We start from the raw sequence: 26,065 nt of genomic DNA on the forward strand, positions 1-26,065 counted from the left end.
AATCAATAGTAAGTATTGCGAGTATATAAGCTTGCGCATTTCGCTTGAATTCATATCCCTTTACGCTATAAATGTTATTTGTTACGTATTCATAATTATTGGATGGTTTTGTATAATACTACGTTTGCTTTTTTTCAGCTTTCGCTACACATGTTCTTTTTTTGTAAAATATTCAAAGCACTGTAAGAAAGATATGCGTTTCTAAAGGAAAATGAAAGTGCAGGAACAGGATGAGGAGGTTTCTACTACAGCATCTATCTGCAAAAGGTTATGCATTTTTGCTCAGTCATAATGCACGACAACTTTTGTTGGTACGCAGCAACCAACATTAATGTTGATTGTTTAACAAAACTAATAAATATTTGCTTGTTTTTTTTTGTTTAAATTGATTGCACTTCAACTGCAACGGCAAGTTGTTTCAATAGCAAGAACCCGGAACGGAACGTACAACCGAAATACCGTTTCGTATACCACTCGATCGTTCGATCGAACCGTCCTGGGAACCGGCACGAAGAAACTAACCCTGATCTGTGTGTGTGCTACATTCTACGTTCATCCTATTGCCTCCTGTGTTACGGCATTATAACAAGGGTGTGTACAACAATTGTATGGCCTGCACAACTGCGCTACAACAAACACTACCAAAAACCGAATGATTGTGAAATGTAGAATCGATATAAACCGTTTCGGTTGAATTCTGCTAATAGTCTTTACGGGCTAGATTAACTTACTAGTTACCTACACACAATTGCGCACATTGCGGAAGTGCACAGAGAGTTTGTGTATGTGTGTGTGTATGTGTGCAGATCAATGGATTCTCAACCAAACTGTCTGGTGAGAGTTTTGTTTTTATGTATATGGGAGTAGTACGTTCTAATCGCGAAGTTCATAAGATTTTTTGCGTGATTCATGTTATGCTTCCTCCTACCTTCATGCTTCCATGTGTGGTTGTGTGTGTGTGTGTCGGTGTGTACAATATAATCATTATCTTTTATCAATAGAATTATGTTTACAATTGTTCGTTTTACAAAATACGTGTGTATAATACGTACGCATGCGTATGCACACACAAATCACCAGTCAAAACCGCTCGTAACGCTCGTGGCTACCTGTTTGTTTCGAGATGATCCATCTTCGGCTAAGTGACTTTAGTTCTGCTGTATCGTATCCATCGCTTCACGATGCAAATTCACCCTCTACACAAGCGCCCTCCCTCATCGGCTACCAGCAGCATGCCAGCATTCTCCCACATCCTACCGAATAGCCGCTTGCCATTCGCCGCTTCGTTCGTTCGATCGTACCGTGTTTCTTTAGTTTGTTTCTTTTCTTAGAGCAGTTCAATAAATTGATCAAGTTCGACTCACAAGACTACACATTTTGTTTCAGGCTCGTACAACTCTTACTTTCATATCGGCCATATTACGAATAAACGAATATGGTGATAAATCGTATCATTATTATAATTATCATATAAACATGGTCAGTCGTTTGATTGGTTTTTTGTTTTTTTTTCTTCTTTGTTGTAAGAATTGTAAATATGTCGCTAAATTTGTTTGTGTGCATGCATTTATACGTCTGTGCCCCTGTGGGTTTGTGGCACTATACACTACGGCACGCGCGCGCCCTCACAATTCACACACACACACACCTACCATATATTTGCATATACATACACATCAGATTCAGACTCAAGAGGAATCAAGTTGTATAACAATCAGCGTTAATATGGTATGAAAAAGGCTATAACAAGAAAAAGGTTGTTGCTCGCATATACGCGCCCGATAAACGAAGCCGTCCACTGCTATTGCTTGGCAAAGTATGTAGAAGGGAAGGAATTTATCACGCATACGATGTACGATGTGGAGAGCATATGATATGTGTCCAAGATCAATTGTCGATGTCCAAAAACTTCTCTCTGCGAAACACTGTTTCTACCGATCGCCCGATGCCCGATCTACCTGCCCTTTTCACTACTAAACATGGTGCCGCTTCTTGGTGATTAAACTAACCCATCCTTACCCAGCGCCTGTTCAATTCAATCGCCCGATAATTTGCTAATTTTCCTTCAAAAAGGCAAACTTTTCCTTCTCCCTGCTCTAATTTCCGCTCGCTAACGGTGTGCATTCACTATTCACTGCAAGTGCTGATAACACGATGGACGAACTTATCGTATCGAGACGCAACATTGGTTGAGCTTGAGGGCTCCACAGTCTGGCAAGTCTAATCTGGAGCGTAACGTTGATAAGTAGCTAGTTTTGGGGTGAATAGGAAAACGAACACGTTTACTTGTATCCCTGCTTGCACACACTGCTCGTACCTCCCGCTGTGTGCCCACCACACGCCTCGATATGATTGAACATGGTAAAGATGAACACAGAAAAATTCATTCCATTAACAACGTGAGGTGATAGATCATGTACGATACTACTACTACTTCCGCTACATTTTCCCTGTTCCTTTTGCACTTCGCTAATGATTTTATTTCTCTTCATCGTTTCTCACTCATTCCGCTTCAACGTTGGGGTTGTTTTGCAAACATGTTCTACTAATGGATTTTTCTACTAATCCTTTTCCACCGTGGTTGATCCGTTTCCCGTTTTGTTAGCAAACTCACAATAGGGCCAGAAAAAAGATCCTTCACACAATCGCTTAAACTATTAAACTTTTCTTATAAACCACAATATTTCCTTTTATATTGTATAGGTTGATTGCAAAGCAACATCACAATTCTATTTCCACATTTCATTCGCTTACACCTTCTTTTTGTTTTAATTAGTTTTGTGTGTGTGTGTGTGTGTTTGAGTGTTTGTTAATGAGCAACTTGCCTCTCGTTTACAAAGTGTTCGTCCCCTTCTTATTATTAGGTTTGCTCATTGTCTACTTTTTTGCCTATTAGGGTTTTGTGTTGTAAGTTACAATAATTAGCACTAGTTGGATGAAGAGAGGAATGGGAACAAGTGTTATGGAGGTGTGGTAAGGAATCTGCTCTACTATAAGATTCCTCGGCTTTCTACGGGGGGTTCTGAAAATTATGTGGAAAATTTAGCATTTTCCAGGGACGGCCGCAAAACCAGGGCCCCTTCGACCCAAAAGTTGGGTCTATTGATCATATTCTGCCACAGCGAAAGCTCTTTGCCGGTAGAATCCATCCACTCGACCGCCCTGCCATTGTGTTTGCCTGGATAATTGAAACCGCATTAAGATTGGGCACGTCGTATAGATGGATTAAATATCACATAAATTTAAATGAAAAAAAAAGAAAAACAATACATTCGTTACAGTAAAACATACAGTAAAAGGACGAAATAATTTACCTTCCGCGCACAGCTTCGCTAACTTACCGTTTCCGAGCGAAAAACGAACACCACCCAAAAATTCGTTACTAGCCAGTCGATCGTGATCCCATATTGTTAGCTCCAGTGCTCGTTCGGACAACTCTGCCAGTGAGACGTCTTCGTACACGAACGTGTAATTCCACACCGGAGAGTTGGTTCGTTTTATAACAGGCGTTTTTTGTTTTGAGCTTCGATTCTTATCCGGTAGTAAATAACTGATGAGATAAGAAGTCGTATTAGTTACACGCATTATCTACTGCTTGCCGTCCATGCCATTGCATACCTTTTGCAGAAAGCGTCACAGGTACCGTTTGACTTAATCGGTTGCAAGTGTTTCGCTTCCTTTACCAATACGTGCAACGCGCCCTTACTGTGTCCGGAAAAGGTGGACGATGTGGTGGATGTCAGCGAGCGAGTACTGAACTTCCTCAGGTTAAGCGTTCCGAAACCACTGCCCGATGATCCACCGCTACCGCCAATAACACCGCTGCCACCACCAATGATACCACCACTATCTGCATCAGCCGAAACATACTTTAGACCAACAATAATATCGCCTTTATACGCTGATAAATCTTCAAATGGTTCGCTCTGGACGTCAGCATGGTAAAGGGGCAAAAACAAACAAAGGAAAGGTGATTTATCATCAACAATACGCTACAATGTCTAACGCTTACCCGCTCCTGAAGCTGGTACCACTGAGGTTGGGGATTGTCAAACACCTTATCCTGCAGACCCATCATGACTTCGCCGAGAAAATCATTCCTTCCAAACATATCGGAATGCCAAACGGTTATCCAGATCGTGCGTGTTTGCAGGTTGTTTAAGCTCATGTGAAACCGAAGCACCTCATCGAATACCGGATTCAGTGTGTGCTTCTTTACCTTCGTCTTTCGCTTGCCACTCTTCGATTTGTCCGGTAAAAGATATACCTGTAAGGATGAAACATTTGCCAGGTGAGCTGCGTGCGTTCCCTACCGTGCAACGTACTGTAATCGTCGTCATGTAAAACCCATTACCTTTACGTACGGATCGCTCCGATTTCGTTTCGTATCGACTGCCGCCAAATCTTTGCACTGCTTCACGTGTATCTCTAGTGCGCCCTGCTTATAATTGTACTGCATACCGAATTCGATCTGTCCGCGAACCGTAACAGTACCGTAGCGACCTTCGCCGGCGCCCGAGTAAACACTCGCCATCGAGTCCGAACGCACACCTAGAGAGCTTAGGCTGGCACGGTTTTGATGCAGTGCCACCAAACGATCGATATCTTCATCGGACTGCGATGGCCAATTGTCACTGGTTGTGCCGGCCGAACCGACGGGCGACGAAACCATACTGCCGCCCTTATGCTGCATACCGTTGGAAGGCGCGCCATCCGTTTGCCGATCGTACGTGTCGCTCGGGGCCGCCCGTGAGCTGCTTCCATGGGGATCATCTTCTCCACCGAGTGCGCTTGTTGATCCAGTCAATTCCGGACTGTTGCTCTCCTCTGAAAGAAAAAAACATTCCGAGATATTAGTAAGGCTGAATAATAGAATGGAATGAAATTTCACATTCTTCGCTTTAAGCTTCAATTTTTTTTCGTTTGTATTGCGTTCGTTTGTAATTTTCACATGCAACAATCGAAATCGAACACAACACCCAACCACAGTTCTACTGGTGGCGGTGAACCTATCGAATTTTAATCTATCGGCCCAATATTCACCAGACAGCTAGAACGCATAAATGACACTGTGCAGGCGCAGAGCTAACCTAATTCTATTTCTCCCAATATTGCTTTACTGTCGCGGAATGGCGAAGTCAAGCGCTTCCGACAGCAGACAGCAAACTTTTTCCGTAGACTACTATCACCACTACTAACATCATCCAGCTCGAGGGATTCCAGAAACCGATCCGACACCGAGCGAAAACTATCGTTCCAGCCCCAGCTAGCGTTCTTGTTCAACTTCCGTATGGTACTTTTCTGCGACGGTGATAAAGCATCATACTCCGAGACATTGTTCGAACCGTTCGCACTATCCAGAACCGTACCAAGTTGGAGCTTGTAAGCTTCAAACGCTGCATCGACATCTTCATCGACATCGTTCGCCCTTCGACTCCATGCAGCTGCCGGATAGCGGCTACAACACCGACAACAGCGCAACCACGAACAGCAGCATACTAAACCACTCCAACGTGACAGGACACTGCAGCCACATCTTCGATCGGTCGGTGTAGAATTGAAATCGTTTGCTTTCGAACCTTTCCTCCCGCCACAACAGCAACTTAAGCGAAGCTTCCACTTCTTTTTGGTGCGTTTAGTTGCCCTTCGCACGTTACTGCTATGCACCGGTGTGATTTCCCCTGGGGGTTTCTGTTGCACTAGGCCACTCTTGGATACGCTCGCGCTAGAGACGTTTGATGCACTGACGGCATCTTTCTCCTGTGTTTTAAAATGTGTATAACTATTCACAGTGTTTCTTTTTTTCTTTTTCCACCATTTCGATTTGCCCATTATCGTTCCTGCCAGGATCCGTTGGGAAAATTGGCACTGATCATGCTTCCGTAACAAGCGTTCTCCTCAACAAAGCACATCACTTTCACATCTCATCCCATGCGCGATTGTTCATCGCCGAACGATTGAGCAGAATTCGCTGTGTGGCGCTCAGGTGACTTCCCAACAAATAAGCGAACGTCGTCGATGACTTACACTTACCAATTGACGATTCTACTACCGTGACTTGCTCAAGATTCGTTTACATTCTTCCCCTCCCCTTCTTGGATGCTTGGACCAAACTTTTTCATTCCACCAGCAACTGCCAGAGTCAGTCAGTCAGTCACTGATTGACGTACACATGAAGAAAGTATATCAACGACGATGAACATTCAATAAGAATTACCGCAAACGTTAGAACGGTGCCCAAGTGCATGTCACACCTATACACTGCTACCCGGGAACGATGCTCCGAAGAATATCACCCAACAGCACAAATGTAATTGACACAAAGGGTCAATTGCTCTTAATTGGCCAAGACCTAATAACCCAATACACTGCCTAACGAGTTACACCCAGTGCGCTAATCGACCGAAAATGATACAAAAATTGCATTGATAAGCAAACTTCAGCACATAATTGATATTTTTGGAAAGTTTAGAATTCAAAAGTCATATCAAGTCACGCACGTCGTAATTCTGGGTACATTTTTAGATGAAATATTACATGGATTATTAGGTCTTCAACATGATTCGATGAGAATTGCACTGAGGACCGCTGTGTAGAGGCACTTATTTATGTCTGAAGATATTTCACACAAGGTACACCTACTTCGGACAGGGAGGATCGATCCGGATTCCTGATGCAGAACGGAGTAACCAGTAGTGATGAGTCAATCTGATTCAAATTTATGCATCTGAATAAAGCTTTGAACTAAATTAATGAATCTGAATCTCTATTTTAAAGATTCAAAGATTCTTTGAGGTGATCGTGAATCTGATGAATCTTTGAGAATTTAAGATTTTGTTGAAAGTCAACTCCTTATTTGAATGGCTTTTCGCTAAAGATTCATAAAAAAGAATCATTAAGCACAACACTATTATTAAATAACAAACTATAAATAAAAAAAAACTAACTTCCTTTAAGGTAGTTACCACAAGGTTTACCACAATTAATTGCGATACATACAACATTGTTTAAACATTATTCTTGCTCTGTTATCATGCTGCACTAGCTCGTCGAAAGCTCACGTTTAATAATATAAGAGAGCTTGTGAGATATTACTGAAAGAAACATAGCACCAGAGAAAATAAAACAACACTATGTGACACACAAATTATCAAATGTTTTTGCACTGTTGAAGCCGTTCTTTGGCCAGTATCACGTGGACGGTAAGCACTCGCACGCGCACCATATCTAAGCACTAACCGCAAAAAAAAAGTATTCGTACGTTTGCTATCACTCTTTACCGCCACCTGTCCCAAAAAGTATCTCCCTTAACTTACCATTCGACAACTGTTGCAAGCGACTACGCCGCTCGCGTCGCGGATACGGTGGCTGTAGGCCGGGTGCCGACATGGCCCGCTTGGGTGCTGAGGGTGGGCGATTGAAGCCCGGCGCACGATAGCGCGCACTTTTCACATTATTCTGCAAGAAATGGTACACACTTTGCGATTTCTGGCCCATGCCCCCACTTGCCACTGCTGCTGCTGCCGAAGGTTTCGTCGAAGAACTGACCGCTAACGAACCGGACGTCCCCGAGGAGGATGAGGCGGAGGACGATGATGCTACCGATTGCATGATGGTCTGCAGGTTGGATGTCGGTAACCGGGGCAGTGAGTTAGTCGTACCGCTGGTCATCGTGTTCTGCAAGCTACGCGGAAGCGTAGATCGCGAAGCTAAGACCAAACGATTGCCGCCGCCCTTCATTACACCTTCGTCCGAATCGGTATCCTCCTCGTCAGCCGCAACGCTGGATAACCGGCGACGACTGCCTGCGGTGGAGCTGGGCGCATAATGTTGGTGGTGTTGTAGCAACTGTTGGTGCGGTTGCTGCAACGCATGGTACGGTTGATTCGGCTGATACTGGTGCGGTTGCTGCTGTTTCCCTTCCCACAGCTTGGACGATTCGAACTCTTCCCTATCACCGCCGATGCTGCCACAGCTGCGCACACGATCCAGCTGTTCCTGGCTTAAATTCTGATTGTTAAACAGAAGATCACCAGCCGATCTACGCTTTGCCACCAAAATCGATTTGGAAGATGAAGAATTGTCCAACATGGAGAGCTTGGTGCGTGAGTCTCCATTCGCAAGCAGAGCCGATTCGAAGCTTCCGCGCCAGGAAAACCGCTCGTAGTCACTGGCTTCTCCACGTTCCTCACCCACCATATCGCTGCCAGTCCCGGAATGATATTGATAGTTTCCTTGCGAGCGCTGATCGCTTAGCAAAAGATCATGACTTTTACTTCGAGGCAGTAGCATAGCGTAGGAAGACGATGATACAGACGCCCCTCCCTCGATCGTTCCTATCTCGTCTTCTTCCTCCTGTTGTCCGCCTGCAGGTGTTGTGCCGGGTGCTGTTGGTCCACCAACTCCTATCCTCGTTCTATGATGGTGGTAGTGGTGTGGAAGCTGCCGATCATTGCTTTCCGACGTACTGCTATCCTCGTCGTCCTCCGTTGTTGTTGCGGAAATAACCTGATGATGGTGATGGTGATGATGGTGGTGATGATGTCCTGCCATACTGCCAATGCCCACCGACGTATTACCGATGCCTGCACCGATACCAACACCACCGCCAACGTTACTGGTCATCGACTGTCCCGATTTTCGGTGGACACCTATACGGTGCTGCTTGGGAGATACGCTTGCGTGCGATTCCCCACTGCTTACCTCGTGCATCAGTGCCACCAAGCGGCTACCGATATGGTGCATTACCTTTGCTATCAGTGGTGGCGACGACGAACTATTCGCACTCGATGTTACGGCAACTCCCGAACCATTTGATTGCGCATCTACCGGTGGATCCTTCTTGGTTTCCTTACTTGGTGACTCGTTCGAAACGACCTTCGACAGAGACGCTACCAACCGTTGGTACACGAACGCCGTCTCTTTGCTCAGGGGCGTTTGATGATAAGGTGACTGCTGTTGCTGCTGCGGATGATGATGGCGATGATGCGCCACCAGCGGTGATTCTTCCTTCTCTGACAGGGCTAAAGCCACCAAACCGCCGTCACCGATATCACCTTCCTCATCCTTCCTAACGCTGCTATCGAACTTGTTGATGATCTGTCTACAGCTGGCCGAAATTTCTTCCTGCAGCCCAAACGGATTGCCATCCGCAACGGCCGCCGCAGTGCCCTCCAGATCGGAGCTGGTGTAATCGGAAGAATCGTACGAGTCCGACCACGTGTCCTCGCTGCTCAGGTACTCGACAATTTCACGCACCTGCTCGTCCCTGATGCCCGGTACCGTTTTCATCAGACGCGTCAGCTCATTCTCGAAGTACACCAGCTGGGGCGGTTTCGTTCGCATCCCTCTCGGGCGTGCAACCGGCGTACTGCCACCCTGCTGCGGTGTGTTCGACCCACTGACGCCCGGCGTCGAACTGCTCGAGTTCGGTAACTTTCTCGTGTTGGCCGAGGCGGCCACAAGCGATTTGAAGAACTGTCGCATCTTGGACATCATCAGGTTTGTTTCCTCGTCCGAGCTCCAGTTGTTGAAACTATCCTTTCGCACCAAGTTCACCATGCTCGTGCCTTGGGTGCTGCTTTTTGGCATGCTGCTAGAGGAACCGGGAGAAATAGGCAGACGGGATGCGTTGTAGGAAGGGATCTGATGTACCTCTGTCGAGAACCCTGCGTCACCGCCCTCCTTCATATCGTTCTTATTTTCTTCCAGTATTGGTTCCACCGTTGAGGAAGGAATTGCTTTCGACGAGGAGGCCACCGTTTGATCCTCCTTTAGCAGATCATCATTACTGCCAATAAATCCACTATCTCGACTGGTTTGCTTACGCGAATTCTCAATCCCTACGGGATGGAGAGAAGGACTGATCACACTATGCAAAACACCCGCCTCTCGTCCACTAGCCCCAACGAGTGGAGTTGAATGCAACGACGTATTTCGGCTGTCTTCCGACTCGGAGCAAACCCCGCCGGGACCAGTGTCACCCATCACGCCGTGGTGTTGTTGCTGCTCGGCACGGGCTAGTGCTACATCCATTTTTTTGGTCATAAACTTCTTCTTTCGCTTTCCCATCGTATCGTACGGTGATGATTCTGATCGATCTTGGTGCGAATGCAACGCGGACGATTCGTCGCAGGTGTCCGTTTCGGAGGAATGATCCACATCGGCACTGCCCCCTCCTACGGGGCCACCTCCTGAACCAGAACCTCCACCGATCATACCGGCCGTATCGTACGATGAGCCTGCCGACTGGCTAACGTTCGATCCGATCGACTCGTGATTATGTTCCGCATCCTTTCCGGCCAACAGCAAATTATCCAGCGAACTGTGGGATCTTGTTGCTCCGCGTGCCCGAACAAGCCGCTTCCGACGCTGTTCCGGACTCGCGTGACCCTCACTGTCGCTTCCCACACTACCACCACTTCCGTCCGATCCGTTCCCACCACCACCGCCGCCATTTCCACCTGCAGCGCTCCCCCGATCGGTACTGTTGTATCCAAGGAAGCCCGTGAGGAAATATTTTTCCAATCGCGACGAAGCCAAATCCGCCACCGAATCCGTCCCATTGTCCTCGTGGTCACGATCGTGGCTCTCCATGGAGGCACCGGACAAACGTGCCGCCGAAGCACTGCCCGAAGCGGTACCACTGCCGAGCGAATCATGCCCATCGCTACAGAGCGAGCTGCTTTCTTCCGACAGTTCGCTCTCCCCGTCATGCATGCCGCCTCCATATCCGGATCCGCCATAACCTTCCGATTCACCTAACGCTCCACCGACTTTGCTGCTTGTTCCGACCTCTCCGCTGAGACCGTAGAAGAAATATTTCTCTAACTCGGACGCTGACAGGCGATGGGCACCGTCCCGTGGCTCATCTTCTCCATCGTGACCACCTTCAGACCCATGATCACCCCGGCCGCCACGGCGACCCCGCCTGCGTCCCAGTACATCCGAGCCGCGCGATTCTATTTCACTATCCTCACAGCTTTCCTCCACGATCGTGTGGAGCGTAAAGTCGATCGCCGTCCGATTGTAACCGCGAAGTTCTTCCTCGCGATCGTTGGAAAATGACATTTCTTCGCTGGAATCATCCAAATCCGAATCGGTCGCCGTGGTCGTTGCGAACTCTTCCTCGTCCTGGCTGATTTCCTCCACCCACGAATCGTCATCTGCCAGACCATCCTCCAAACAAATTACCGCCGACAGTGTGCTCGATCCGGTCGACACCGTAACATTTTCATTTGCCGTCACGTTACCGTTTCGGGTTTGCATACCACCACCATCACCATTAACACCTCCGTCACCATCCCCATCAGCAGCACCATCAACGTAACGTTCCATTTCGCTACCGTACACCTGATTCGTCTCGTCCGCTGAATCGAGTCGCGCGCGTTGCACCGAATTGCCACCGGCCCCTTTGGGAACATGATCGCACTGCTGTGGCTGAGTTTCACCGACCCCATCCGCACTGCCACCATCGGACACACCAACCAGCTGGGCAGCGATCGACATTCGCTGGCCAAAAGCATCACAATCACCGCTACGATCACCACTGTTCACTCGCACGTTCTCACCACGGTAACGTTCCTCATCCATGACGGGTGCTGCTGCACACTGCACCAAGGGCGACTGCGAATTACAAGCGTGTTCCGTCAGCGTTCCACCAACCCCGTCCGATGGCGGGTTTTTTTCGTACACCTCCGTTGAACTCTTTCGATCACCGTCAGCAGCAGCAGCAGCATCACTACGCACCAACTCAACAACCGTCGGTGGTGTTGCGCTGCTCGTGTGTTCGTGATGGTGCGGCCCTACACCACTGGCACTACCCGATTGACTCTGCCCTGGCAGACATTCTGGCAGACTTTGTAATGAGCAAAGTGTTTCTGCTGCAGCATAATGATCATCACTTGCCACAGCAGAACGCTGGATATTGCTGACCGTGATCTCAGCGTGATCGTGATCGGACGAAACGCAAACAATATCGGCTACACCGCTGGGTACCGTTTTCGACCCCGTAGTCGTGGTTGTTGTGGGGGAGGAACTTGCAACGTTTACCTGAACTTCGTTCGACACAACACCACCTTCACTGGGAGGAAGAATGCACGATTCGTTTGGTTGTTCACTGTTGCTTTTGCTTTCGCTGTTGCTGTCCCTCGTATCGGAAGTGTCATCCGTGATCATAACAAGGCTCTTGTACTTGCTGCTACCACCTATAGTGGCTGCCGAACTGCTGCTGGGCACTGCCTCCACCGTATGGGGCGATCTTATGTCGCCCAAAGCGACCGATTCCGTATGCGTAGCCGTGGCGCCACTAACACATGCGTCCGTCGCGTTACTGACGCAAGTGGCCGCATTCGCGCCCTCTGCTGGTGTTGGTGTACGCACTCGATACACACCTGTATCGCGGCTGTTAATGCTATTACCTGCGTACGGCAGCAGTAGTACGGCTTGCTGGTGGTGGTGTTCGCCGTCGTCGTGTTGTGGTTTCTCCTCCACTTTTATGCTGCTGCCGTACCGCTGCAGACGGTGCGCCTGCTGCTGGCAGTCTGCATCGAGCGCACAGCCACTCGCTTCGGGTGCAAGGCAAGAAACGGTACCTTTCTCTTCTAGCTGCGGCCGCTGCTGGTATGCGTTCGATTCACCAACATTCGCGCAACAAGCTTGCTCGCCGTTTGGCAGTGGGCTGCTGCTTTTGCGGCTTCCCCCCGTCGATGCCGTGCATTGCACATTGCGCTGGTGATCTACCACCGTCGCCGTTACATCCGTCTGCACCCGCACATCCAACGGTGGTCGACTGCTGCCTACTCGAATCTGCTGTTCGATTGACACCTCCGCACAATTCCGAACCAATTTATCGTCCAACGGGCTGGGCCGCCGTACGCTGCCACCTTCTGTCTCCTCGCAATCGGATATGTTTTTCACTCGCTTTAGCACCACACCACCACCACCACCACCGTCAGCACCATCCCCACCGTCTTCGGCCCCGTATCCACCGATGGGGGGAAAACCTGCTACCTCACCGTAGCAGCTATGCTCTCCCTCGGTTCTTATCGATTGATTGTCGCTACTGTCACTGTCGCTTGGCCCTTCGCCATCGCTACCAGATCCGGGATTGATCACCATCACAGCATTGAATCGCTTACGGTTGCTTCTCGCACCGTGGGGATACCTTTCATCCCCCTCCTCATCGTCATCGTCATCCTCCCCATCGAAGCAACAACCATCATCATCATCATCATCATCGTCCTGTTCTCGATCACGATCGAAATAGTCTGCCACCTCGCCACCGCTATCCGAGTCAGAACTGCACTTTTCCTGCAGCGACGATGCGGACGAGTGGGACGAACTGTAGGAGCTATTGCCACCGCTGCTCCCGGTCAAATGAAACGAGTACTTTCCAACCTTGGGTTTTCGGCCCTGCTGCTGTTGCTGTTGATCGACTGGGGCAGCATTTTCCGCATCACTCGACGATGCACTCGACGATGACGGGGACGATCGGCCACCCGTCTGTGCCAGGTGGTACAGCAGCTCGTACTGCAGGTAGCCATCCTGTTCGTCTACACTGTCCGGCCTAATTTTAGAACTGTTCCCCAATTCACCACTGCCACCTGGACCCTGTTGGGAACCAGATGCTGCCAGCTGCCCACCCCCGGGAGGCTGCTGGTTTGGCTCCATTGCTTTCACCACAGTTCCACTAGCCGGATACGTAATGCCGTGGTCGTTCACGGGTTTGTTATCGGTATCGGAGCCCTTATTATCACTGCTAACATCACCATCCATATCGCTGCTCGGTGAAGCTTCGCGTCGTTGCTGTTGTGGTTGTTGCGTTGATGCCCGTAAATCGATATCGGTGTTATTTTGCGACGATCCTGCTGTACCAGTACCGTCGTCGTTGGTGGTGCCACTGCACAACAACCGCTGGCCGTCCATCGTCGCCGTATCTAACCCTGCCTGGTCGGTGGCAACCAACAATGGCGATGTTGCCGCAACACTCGCACGTACATTACTGTCCGGCGTAATCTCGCGTGCACGACCATTTGCCGTCTTCGTCTGCTCGCCAGTGACGATATCTTGCGCTTGAATGGGCTTCGCCAACGTTGCTGCCGTTGTAACGCTATCGTTGGCTGCGCTCGTCGTAACCGGAACGGCCAGCGGGAACTCACCTGTGCGTAGTGGTGGTACAACACCAGTGCCGCGCTGTGCCAGTTGTAGTGCAGTGGCTAGCGCGACCGCAGACGACGAACCGACCTCGTCACGATCGGATGAAGTCAACGAACAACGGCGGCTATCACTTACACCACCATCACCAACACTAGCGCGACGCATTACACCGTACGGCGGTGGCGTTGTAGCCGATGGTGCAGCTTTTTGCACATGATGCACTCTGCCGTTCGGTGCAGTGGTTGTCGCTTCAGAACCACTGGAACCACCACTGCCGCGCACGGTACCGAATGCACGGTCCGAATCCACGCCACTCCGTTGCCGTACGTTCAGCTGTTTGCACGTGCGCACTTTCGTGGCGTTGCGCTCGTTATCGCTACTGTCGTGGCTTTCGGATGTTGCACAGGTTTCTCCCAAATCGCGGCGTGAGGAACTACCACCAAACCGGCACGCACATTTCGGATGGTTCGGAACCTTCCTGTTACCACCGGGCGCCGTCGTTTCCGTTTCTGTTGCACCACACCGTACACCTGTTTCACTACTGTCCGCAAACTTTTTCCACAGTTGCTGCACCAAATCCGACCGCAGTGCGTAGTCCGATGATGCGTTCGTACCGGTGCCTTCTGCCGTATCGGCTGTACCGTGCATGAGCAACAGCTGCTGCTGCTGTTCGTACAGCCAGCTTTGGAAGGCCGCTATTGGCACGGGAACGGGCACCGGGACCGGTATCGGTACGTACTGCATCTGTCGACGGTTGCAACACTCACAGTGACAGAACGATGGTTCTGCACGATTGTCCAGCTTGCGGCCAGCACTAGCACTGTTCACCTTGGACGCACTGGTTGTGTTTTTGCACTGGCTGTGAGCGGATCCAACACATTTCGCGGTTGCCGTTGCCATGGCAAGCATTTCGTAGAAAAAGGCACTCTTCGTTTCATCCGCACCCGGCATCATGTCCGGCTCAAAGTAATCCCAATCGCACTCATCGAGCGAAGCGGCGGTTGTGCTGTAACGGTGGCGCTTCGCGTGCCGCACCGCGCTCGACGATGAGGTAGAGCTGCTGTCATATTCTTCCTCCTTGCTCGACGAGTCGGAACTGAAAAACACCAGCCGGTACTCTTCGTAATCCGATGGCATTACTCTGGAGCGGACTTGACCCTGACCGAACGATTGCATCCGCCCTGCCGCTGCTTCCGTTTCCGACGACGAATATCCTCCAAGGGTGGCCGATTCGTCCGTCAATCCATCCGCACTGCTATGACACTCATCTACAGAAATCACCCACGATCGCGGATGCAGAAAGAACCAAACCATTGGGTCCACCACACGAACGATTTGGAACGTTGATGATTTGAACAAAAGAGAAATTTTGCGTAAGAACCAAAGAAATAAACTCGGGGGCGCTAGAACCTAGCAATATTGTGCACCAAAACCTCCCAAACTAGACAACGTACGGGACCGGAGCCAAAGCACAAAGCTACCCAAACATATGTTAGTGTCTCAAGGTACAAACAAAGGTTAGTGGCAGGTTTGCAAACGCGTCGCGTACACCTACGATGCTTTAGTTGCTTCTCTTAAAAATAAACCACCTACGGAACAACTTCCCACTACATTACCACACTTGCAAGCGGCTTGTTAATACACCAAACACCACGCATATCGCCCAGAATCGATGCCAAAGCATTCCACACGCGTAAAGTAATGTCTCTCATTGCAACACTTACGATTGGCATTTGAAGATTTGCATTTGTTCTCCTCGCGGCGCTGCAGCACCACCTTCTTAAAGATCACGGCCGCCGCCTCAACAGCATTCTGTATTTCCGCCTCGCCCAGTGTGGTTTTGTTATCCTTCTGTGTAGCACGATGAACATGGGGGATAATGGGGGTGGGGTGATAATAAGATAATAAGACAACGTGCATTACTTCATACGCTCGGCTAAAACAACAATTACGCAAACATGACTTGCTTACCGATGATGGTTTATACGTGAGATTGATATGTTCATCGCTGCTATTATCGTCCGATTGGTGACCGGCACTTTCCGAGAAGATACCGTCGTCCAAAGATTTCGATACGTCCACATCTTGTCCATGGTTTCCATACTTTTCCTCCATCAGCTTGGAGGCCACAATGTCAAGGCTCTTCGAGTCACGTTTCTGCAACCGTTGGCGCTGGAGAATTTGTTGAAAAGCCGATATCTTCCGTTGGCCGAATGATTGAAAGCCTCCAATCGCTCCACCACCGGTACTGGTGGATGCGCCGGGGATGTTGCCAGCGAGCGTTGTAGCTGATCCACCGTACCCGCTGGTACGCGTATTGCTACTGATGCTCGATTCGGTCGCGATCCCCGGTGAGACCGAAGATGGTCCTCCGCTTCCACCACCGTCTGATGGTGTGTGGTACTGCGCGTAACCGCCCGGTTGCAGGTTAGATGATTTCGTACTAACTGTGCCACAGTCGAATGATTTTATATTCTTTCTACTGCGCGGCGATGGTGACGATCCGATCGCAGTCGATGGTTTATGCTGACGATCTTGCAGCTCCGTTAACGGTTTGGGTGAAGGTATTTTGGTCGTATCTAACTTTTTCGAGCTATACACCTGGAAAACAGAAAGAACGAGACATATTAGCAACATATAAATATTTAATTAATGATAAGACAATCATTTTGTTATCACAAAATGATACGTTGCGTCGAAATGAACTGAGTTCGTGTTCATGGGTTGAGTATGGACTGTTTCTAAAATTATTTTCAAGTTTAAGTAGAAGTTAGGGTTGGAATATTACCACTTTTCACGAACTTTTGCAAGATAGATTGTGAGGAATAGATTCTGTGCAAAGATTTCACAACTCTTACATACTTGCAAAGCTTTCTGAAGAACTGAACGAACGGTACAGATCTTTCGTTCTTTTGTCTCTAATAGAAATGTACCTCGCTTTCCTTATTTTGTTCATATAACTCACTCAACCTGCCGTTCCAGGCCGACCTACTTTACATTTCGTTCAACCTGCGTTGCGGGAAGTTCAACCTGCGTTCAAGTCATTCAACATGCGACATTCTACCAGCTTAACTGCTCGTTTAATACATAATTTACATTTAAAGCATAATTCTACCGACATGTCTATATATAAAGTTTAACCTGAGGACTATTCGTGAACTGCAGTAACTTTGACGAATAGAGTTCGTTCGTTCACTTTAAAGAACTCATCAAACTGTACAGGTTTAGTTCTTTTAACCCAATTCTACTCTGGACATACTTAATTTCATTTTGAATAAGGTCCACAAAGTGGGATCGAAACATTCCAGTAAAACTTGATAAGCATCCGGAAAGAGTCTACACTTGCTCACTCGTCCTACAACAAACCCTGCCTGGTACACAGTTTTACTAACCTGCGTATCCTTTTCTGGATGGGACAGTGAACGTCTGGTGACCGGTTTCGGGGGTTTTGCAGCGGGAGCTTCTTCCGAGATCGAGCGCATCGTTTCCGGTTTTCTCTTCACTGGTTCAGTGGTAGCTACAACAGTGCCAACGACACTGACACCCTCGGACATATCGACAATGCCGGTGCCGCTCATCTCGTCCTGCTGATCGTATATATCGCGTGATTTTCGACGCGATCGCAACCGATCCTTCCGGTTTGCGAGTCCATATCCAACACCCTGTTGTGTTCCACCACCCGAATCCGGACTGGAATCGTTCGGTACGCATGGTAGCCTTTGTTGTTGCTGTTGCTGCGGCTGTATCTGATGTACGTTGAACTGTTCATTTCCTCGCGAATCCTGATCACCATCCTGATATCGTATACCGGTCTCAGTTGGGTCCAGCGAAAACTCTTGATCCTCGTCGTAAAACTCGTCGTAACCGATCGCAGTCGAGTGTTGTCCACCGCTGCCGTACAGCTCGTAGCCCATCATGTCCTCTGCCATCGTTTGTTTTGCTTCGGCAAACGTTTTCTGTTTGGGAGATGAGGATGATGAGGTGGTGGTTCGTTTGTCTGTACACGGGCCCTGACCAGCAACGCTATTAACGCCGCCGATTAGCAGCTCGTCTCTGACGTGCTCTTGACGTACCAGTCTCGGGGAACGGCTACCACCCGGTCCGGTGCCACCACCGGTCGGTATCTCTGGTAGCATACGGCGCCCTTCGTTTACCGTGCCCATCCCCAGACCGGCCCGGGTGGTCGGTGTCATGGTGTACTCCTCGTTGCTGTGGCTCCGTACCTTGATCATCTTCGACGTGACCGCCGTCGAGAGGGTGGTCGATGACGAATGGCTAACACCTATACCGGGTATCGTACCCGCACCGGGCACACCGCTACTGACGGCCGATGCCGAGGGCGAGGTGTTCAAGTGCGTCGGGAAGTGCTGCTGTGAGTGAAAGGGACGTGGTGTAGGTGCGGCAGGTTGGGGAAAAAGAAAGGATGCCTTCTGACGCGGCGAGATGGGCATAAATTTGGGTCCGTGCTGGTGCACCGACAGTGAGTTCATCGCGACCGCCGGTGCCGTCCCCGTGCCGTCTGAACCGACGAGCGAGGAACAGGACGAGGCGGCCAACGGCATGGACATGATCACGGGTGCCGATTGTGGCCCCGCAACCGGCTGCTGCGCCTGCTGCTGTGGCGGCGGCGGCGGCTGCTGCTGCGAGGCTGGAAGCGTGTTTTGGCGTGCAAAGTCGGGAGATCGTTTGATGCTGTGCGGTGACAGTTGCTTTTTGGGAGGGGATGTGGGAAGCAGTTTCATGTGCTGCTCAGGATTGGGTAGTGTCGCCTGCCGGGTCATTGTGTAATTGCGTGCACCCGCCCGACTGCCGACCTGGTGCGGGCTAGTGCCGCTGCTTTCACTCGCCCCCGGTCCCGACTCGGTACCGCTGTCGGGAGATTTGTTAAACACTAACCGATTCGGTGAGGTGGGCAGTTGTCGCTGCTGCCCTACGGTCGGTAGAACCGATTGTTGCTGCTGCTGCTGCTGCTGCTGGGACTGCAAAGGCTGCGTTGACAGGGACGAAGAAGAAGGTGAAGAATGGGATTGGATCTGTAATAGGAACGGGTCGTTCGTGTTCGAAGGAAAGGTGGACTGACGTACAAAGGGTGGAAAACGCTGCTGCTGCTGCTGCTGATGTTTGCTGGACGCCGTATCGATGCCATCGCGTTCGGGCGATTTGGAGTACAGGTTCGTCCTGCTGTTCGGCGATGAGGACATCATAATTTTTGGACCGCTTCCGAGCGCCGGTCCAGCACCCGTACCACCGTCAATTAGCATCTCGTTCGGTTTGCAGGGTAGCGTTGATTGTCTGCGTATTTTGTACCGTGCCGCTAAGGGTGAACGATGATCCGAACCGGTCTCATTGTCCGCCTCATTGTCGGTGTGATACGGGCTGGTGTTGTACTGCGGGCTTGGACTAAGCTGCTGCTTAGGTGATACCGATACCGGCGGCATCAGATTGTTATTGCTGCCATAGTATATACCCTCCGGGTTCGGCAGGGTCGATTGTCTCGGTGGCATGGCACGTCGCAAAGCCGACGGACGGTGATTACCGCCGGCCACCTCCAGACCCCCATGTCGTTCCTCCTCCTCCTCCCCGTACTCGTCTTCGTCCGCCATCGAGAGGGGATTAAAGTAGGGATGTTTCACCAGCGACGGGTAGCTGCTTTGCGACTGCTTGCGGGGAAGGTGCGGATTGGGGTATGGTTGTACGTCTGGGTCCCGCGTGGAGCCGTTATCATCTTCTGCATCTACAAACAAACGAACCATGATTAATGCGGGTGTGTACAACAATCGCAGTCCGATACCTGCAAGGACTGCGCTACGAATTTTCCATTTTTTCGCATTGTTGCTCAGTCCTTTTAGCAAAAAAACAGTATGTCACTACCGAAGATGAGCTAAGTTTCAATGGTACTACACTATACATTCTCTCTCTCTTTGGGCGCATTAAATGCGAAAGCAGATGATGAGATGAGGGCTATGAAAAAAGAAGGTATAAACAAACAATCTACGGCTACAGAACTACGCTACGCTGGTGCTACAAATAAGAAACGGATTGTTCTTCCGGTCGGCATCCTTTCCCCCCTTTTGCTACGATGAAGTTTTTAAGATGAAAGATTGCAGTTTTAGCTGATCGTGCCCGAATGGTCCTTCTCTGCTGGACCGTGATGATGATGATGATGATGACGACGGCGATGATGAATAGATGATTTCGCCGGGCGACTTCACTTACTGGATATTGTCCACGAGCGACGAATGCTCTTCTTCAGCCAGTCCGTCGTCGTCGTCGCGGCTCCGGCCGGTAGGTAGTCTTTCGAGATCGAGCTACGACGCTTCAGATTGCTATCCGCATAATCGCTCATCCAATCGCTTTCGTCGGCCAGCTGGCTCGGTCGTTCGGGTCTGCAAAGTTAAAAGAGAAGTAAGCAACAGCATAAGAACAACGGTTAAGATGGAACTATTTCATCGTCCAAAGATGGCCAACCCCGGAAAAGCAACTCCCAAACACCCTCCCTGCAGCCCAACCCCTGATGAGCTGAAATGCGAAGAACCATTTTAGGGTGTGAAATGGGTGGGTAGCGAGAAAAAACAAACAAACAAAACCACACAATACCCGCGTGTACCGCAATGCCTACTTCGAAGATACACACATTTACCCGCCATCCTGACGTACAGCGCGCACGGCTGGTGTGGATATTAAAGTGCCCTAACCTATTTGAAGAATGATAAGTCACGTAAATTAATACTCCCAGTGCGGATATACCCGAGCGCGGTACCGCATTACCACAATGCGCGTGTTCCTTTGCTGCGGAAATGTTCCTTTTGGACTTTCGCGTACCACTTTGGAGACATTGGAGACTGCCTATTGCTCGAAACAAACCGTTTTATCGACGTAACGAATCGAATGAAACAAAATCATACTAATCAGCAGGAAAGAATGTGTGCAATTAGTACCTTGGCACGGTTGAAAGAAAATCACCACACACGTTCACGAAGAACTGGTCGTCGTCTGGGGACGTTGCCGTTCGGCTACTGCTGATGCGGGCTCATATGCATAAAAATGAGCTGACCATTCGCCCTGCGTGGTGCGCGCACCACCCCTTGCGCGACTCGCCAAAAAAAAAAACAGCACAACTTTGATATACACCCTCTCAACGCGAACACGCATGGGCATCCCCAACCCCCACTTGAGGGATGTTTGTAACAGCGCGCGCCTGTGTGCGTGTGGGTCCGATACACACGCTGACGGTTAATCCGGTGCGCATCGCACCAAACAAAACGGGTCGACCAAGTGACACTTGTGTTCGATTTGATTGGTATCCTGCATCGGCATGGCAACGGCAATGACAAAAGGGGCAGAGTTGTGAAACTGCAGCGGAAGTGTATCTGTGTGTGTTTGACGCCCCTTTCGATAACTCGTCGCCAAACGGAAACACCGTACAGCGTGCACTTTTCGATGGATTTGTTTGCTTCGATCGGAAGTGTGCATCGTGGAAAGAAAGGGAAATGGAGGACGTAGACGAACACACATACACGACGCGACCGAGGCTTTTACCCCTTTTCTGGGACGATGCGTAAGCAAAGAACGTAATTAATCATTCGACACATGTCTGTGGCTCCGGTAAGAAATGATTGTTTTTGTCCCCTTGGTTTTAGGTAGAATTTTACCCTGGCCGGTCGCTTCCAAGGAGATGCTGGACCGTGCACTGAAGGCTCAGCTATTTTTAAACACACATCGGGTCAAACTCACCTGCGCGCTTTATTCCACACACTCAAAGCCCCTGCTTTATCCCTGCACCAGCAGCGACCACACTAAATAACCCAGCACCGTTGAGAATCTTCCGCGTTCAGCTTGTTACCACCAAAAATGATTGTCTTCCGCTTGCTCCGGTGCGGAGCGAAAGTAAAAAATAACCACGGCAACCAATGGTCACTCGATTCAATGGGGAAGACCCTGCTGCAAAGATCTCCGGGACCATTCAACAAAAACCGTGTCTTTCTTGCTCAACTGTTGCTTGCGTTCTTTACATCTATACCACCAGCCACAGCTCACTTTGCACGCACCACTCGCAAACACCTGCACACACGCACACCAGCTACGGTTGCTGTGTACGCGGTTCCGATGTGCTGCGTGAGGGTGTGGGTGGTATACGCTGTTATACTGCGGCCGAGTAGAGCGAACCCAGATGTCCCGAAATGTTGTGTTGACAGCGTGCCTCACCGGAGCTTTCGTGAGCAGAGAAAGCTTCACCCGACGTTATTGCTCTCCTTTGCTCACGCACACGGCGAACGACAGGTGCGAATGGAGCAGCGCAGTCTCACGACTGCGAGTTCGACGGGACGAGAGCGAGAGAGAGAGAGCGCGAAAGAGCGAGAAGAGGGGAATTTTTCGGAAAAGCACAACCCCCGAAGAAAGGGAAATGTATCCCGGGAAACAGGATCGGGCGGGCATTTATCGTACGATGATGAGCGTTTTCATTTGTTTTGACGCGCGTACAGGTGTGTGTTTGTGGGGAAACAAAAGCAACAGTGCCTACCACAGCACACCACGATGGACATGTGTTGCTTCATCTGACAGGCGCCTGTTGCTAATTGTACTTTGTGTGTCGGTCGCTACTTGTGCTACGTATTTTTTTACTCTTCGCATTTATCTCCCTCCTTCATACAATGGCTCGTGCTTGTTTGTGTGCGTGTGGAGGGGGGCAACTTCTAGGAAGCGGTGCAACAGATTTTTCACCCCATCTGGTTGTGTTTCATCCCCTTCCTACCTACTCGTGTGTAGTATTGCATCTTTTGTAAGCTCTGTCCCATAATACGACACGGGGGCTCCGTGGAGAGCGATCGAAACCCTTCAACTCCCATCCAGCAATCTTTAAGATTCCGGATGGTGTGTTGTGTTTTAACTGGGAGCGCCGTTTTACCAGCAGGGCTTTCGGCTCGCCCGGATTGTGAGAAGAGTCGTACGTACGACGGTATTCCAACTGCTGCTGCTGCGGGCGGATATTCTGTACCGCTTTTAAACCATGAGGTCTTTCTGCTTGATGTATGATGCCTTTTTTAGCCGTGCTCTAACTCTATCAATCATACTCAATGCAGCTTCCGTCCCGCTCTCCATTGTCAGCACCTAGCTTAACCCTTCAGCTTCCATGCTTGCCAAGTCTGTTCCGTTCTGGACCAATCTGGTTATTATTGTGTAATGTAATCATTTCTACCCACAGTGATGGGGAACCTGTTCGCATCTAAATGAACGTTTGAGACTTGAAACAGCACCAAACGGAAGTTGTGTTTTTTTTGTGATATTTTTAGTTCCCATTTGTGTTTGTGTGTGTGTGCGTTTGAATGATCTTTTTGTTCTTAACACATTTTAATGTTGAATATGATAGTTGGGCCCATTTTTATCAACTGATATCCAGGGAAAACTTGAAAACTACTTGAACTCACGATCACGATTTTCAGAACTCAAAAGCTCAAAGAATTCTAGAGAACTCAGAAAACACGAACATTTTCGTGATTTTAGGTAAATTTTTATAATAAATCTGGTTGTAAGTTAGTGTACTAAAAACTATATTAAGAAGCTCCTGATTTTTAATATACTATAAGAGCGTATAGTATAGTCAGTTGAGAGGTTTAGTGAAGTTTAGGATATTTAATTTCAGGTAAAAACATGCGAAACAATTCAAAGCTGTAACTGCTGCTATATCTCAGTATATTAATATGAAGATCTTATCAAATATTGGAACTTTGAGACGTTGAGCTTTCGATATGCGTTGGAGCACCTCCAAAATACACACAGAATTCGCAAAATATGCCAGCATCTTACAATTGAAATAAAATAAAAACAAATTTTACTTCACAGTGAGACACTAATAGCGCAATCGCTCACGTGAAGAGTTACAGTAGGAACCTTCGTAAAAACAACTCCCGACAATCGCGTTCGTCCAATCGTAAAGCTCCCAAACATGGTAGGAAGCAGACGCAGCCTGTTGATAAAAATACAACCAAGTTCTACGGGAAACTTACATGTGCCGGGGGGCATCGAACGGTTTGCGCAGTGATTGCGTCACGCCATGTCCTAGCAGCGCACCGTCCGGGTGCATTTGTGAGGTAGTAGCGCCCGTCGCGGCCATGCCACCTTCCTGGTGGTGTAGCGGATGGTGATGGTGGGACGCACCACCGGCCACCCCGCCCAGATGCGGCTGCTGGGATGGATGGGAAGGATGATGCATCGGATGCTGCTGCTGGTACTCCACCACGGCCGGTGCGGCTCCATCTCCCTGTACGACGGCGGTGGAGTGATACAGGTTGTTGTTGGTGTGCAGCTCGGTTAGTGTGGGACGTGCACAGGAAGCCGTCGACACGGAAGAAGCAACCGACCCGGGTGTTGGAGGCAATCTTGCCCGTCCGCTAGCCATCGTGCCGCCGCACCCTTGACGTGTCTTCCGCGGTGTGTTTGTCGGCTGTGGAAAAAGCGAATGATCAGATGAGGTGATGTACTGTCCACCGAGAGCTGTTGGGGTGAAAGTGAGCAGTTTGGGGGTTTGGACGGAGGTTTGCCATACATATTTGTGTAAATGTTTGTTCATTTGTTTCTTTCTCTGTTGCGTTTCTAACCATACGCTTCAAACAGCGTGTTTGTGCAGGTGTCTGGGCCGGTCACTAACGCATAATTAAATTGTACGCAAGTTGCAAAAGGGCAAAACGCAACCCCCGGTTACATCGATACGTGTTGCCTGACGGACAATAAAGTACGGGGAAAATACGTCAATGATAGCTGTAGCGTATATCATCTGAACAGCCGAGAATCCGTTCTCCTTCCACCGCATTCTTACGAGCTCCGTTACGGAGTAGGAAGCGGTCAATTTCCTTCTTTCATTAGCAGAGATGCCGAACCGTCGCGCTCAAGATGTTGGGCGCACGCCAATGTTTGCGACCGGGCGGGTAGTGCGCGCGGTCTGTTTCCTTTTTACATGCTACATGCTTTTATGTAACACATTTTCACATTCGTCCCAACGGCAATCCCATCTCACCGCAACGCTGTACGGTCCACCAGATGTAACCCGGTGGTAACCCTGTTTGCGGACACTAAAACCGCGCCGTCCGTACGCAGTAATACAAAAAAGGCGCTCACACACACACACGCACCCGGGTGATATTGATTATTTTGGGTGATATCTTTCATCTCGTTAGTTTGCAGCACGCCAAACTAATAAAAGCCCTCCAAAATATGGCCCCCGTCCCATGTTTCGTCCAGTTCGTCCGGGATGTTTCTAGTGTCCTGTTCGCAACATGAGTGCTACAAGAGAAATATACTGAACTGAAGGCAGACGTAGAGAGGAGAGAAAACTGGAGCGGCCAGGATTCAATAAATGTTACGACCTACGGTAAGGCGGACGTGCGGTGGTATGGCCACCGGCCACCGAAAGAACCTCCCAACGACTTGATTCTCGTAAGTGTTGTAACATTAATTGACGAGCGCTGTTAACGACCACCTCGCAACAGCGAACGCCATCCGGTTAATGGTTAGCGTTAGAGCTCTTATGCAATCGGTTTTAATTCTTCTCGGCACGTGAAAAAGGACGGTCGATGTACGGGTTGCGGTTACTACGAAAATCTACTTAAAAGCGAATCAATCATTTCAACATGAAACGTCAAAAGGCAGGCTTTGAAATGTTTCAAACACTCGCCCACAACAACAGCCTACGAAGATCCAGCCCGTACTATCCGCCCGTCACAGCAGAGGGTGGGTTTTTTGTTTTCTAAAACATTGAGAAATGGGGTACTGCGGCATTTCTTTCCGGACTCCTGCTGCCCGGGCTGTGTGACAGCAACAGTGTCTTCCCTCGGGGCTTTAACTTGTTGCTTGTTTGATTGCACCTTGCTGTTGGTACCCAAGCCTACCCACAGGTTGACTAGTGAGGACTCGC

General features: G+C 49.4%; 1 protein-coding gene across 1 annotated transcript; it reads right to left on the reverse strand.

Annotated features, from left to right (window-relative positions):
• Positions 1-1,266: 1,266 nt before the first annotated feature.
• LOC128305515 (uncharacterized) lies at positions 1,267-24,553 on the reverse strand. Its single transcript, XM_053042996.1, has 12 exons — positions 24,162-24,553; positions 20,374-20,543; positions 18,231-19,891; positions 17,550-18,113; positions 16,129-16,758; positions 15,882-16,008; positions 7,317-15,425; positions 4,355-4,827; positions 4,013-4,267; positions 3,619-3,926; positions 3,342-3,550; positions 1,267-3,178 (listed from the first exon to the last, which is right to left on the reverse strand). Exons 1-12 carry the CDS (start codon positions 24,551-24,553, stop codon positions 3,030-3,032), a joined length of 13,047 nt encoding a protein of 4,348 aa, XP_052898956.1. The 3' UTR covers positions 1,267-3,029.
• Between the last annotated feature and the right edge of the window lie 1,512 nt (positions 24,554-26,065).

This window comes from Anopheles moucheti, chromosome 3 (genome assembly GCF_943734755.1).
Source record: "Anopheles moucheti chromosome 3, idAnoMoucSN_F20_07, whole genome shotgun sequence".
Classification (NCBI taxonomy): domain Eukaryota; kingdom Metazoa; phylum Arthropoda; class Insecta; order Diptera; family Culicidae; genus Anopheles; species Anopheles moucheti.

What these genes read in the sequence shown, in the direction of transcription:
- LOC128305515 (XM_053042996.1), bottom strand. Translation starts at nt 24,553, where the DNA reads ATGGCTAGCGGACGGGCAAGATTGCCTCCAACACCCGGGTCGGTTGCT. An exon ending in CTTGCAACAGTTGTCGAATG is followed by an intron (nt 4,828 to 7,316) that starts GTAAGTTAAGGG and finishes TTTTTCTTTCAG; the next exon opens with AGGAGAGCAACAGTCCGGAA. An exon ending in GGTACCAGCTTCAGGAGCGG is followed by an intron (nt 3,927 to 4,012) that starts GTAAGCGTTAGA and finishes GCTGACGTCCAG; the next exon opens with AGCGAACCATTTGAAGATTT.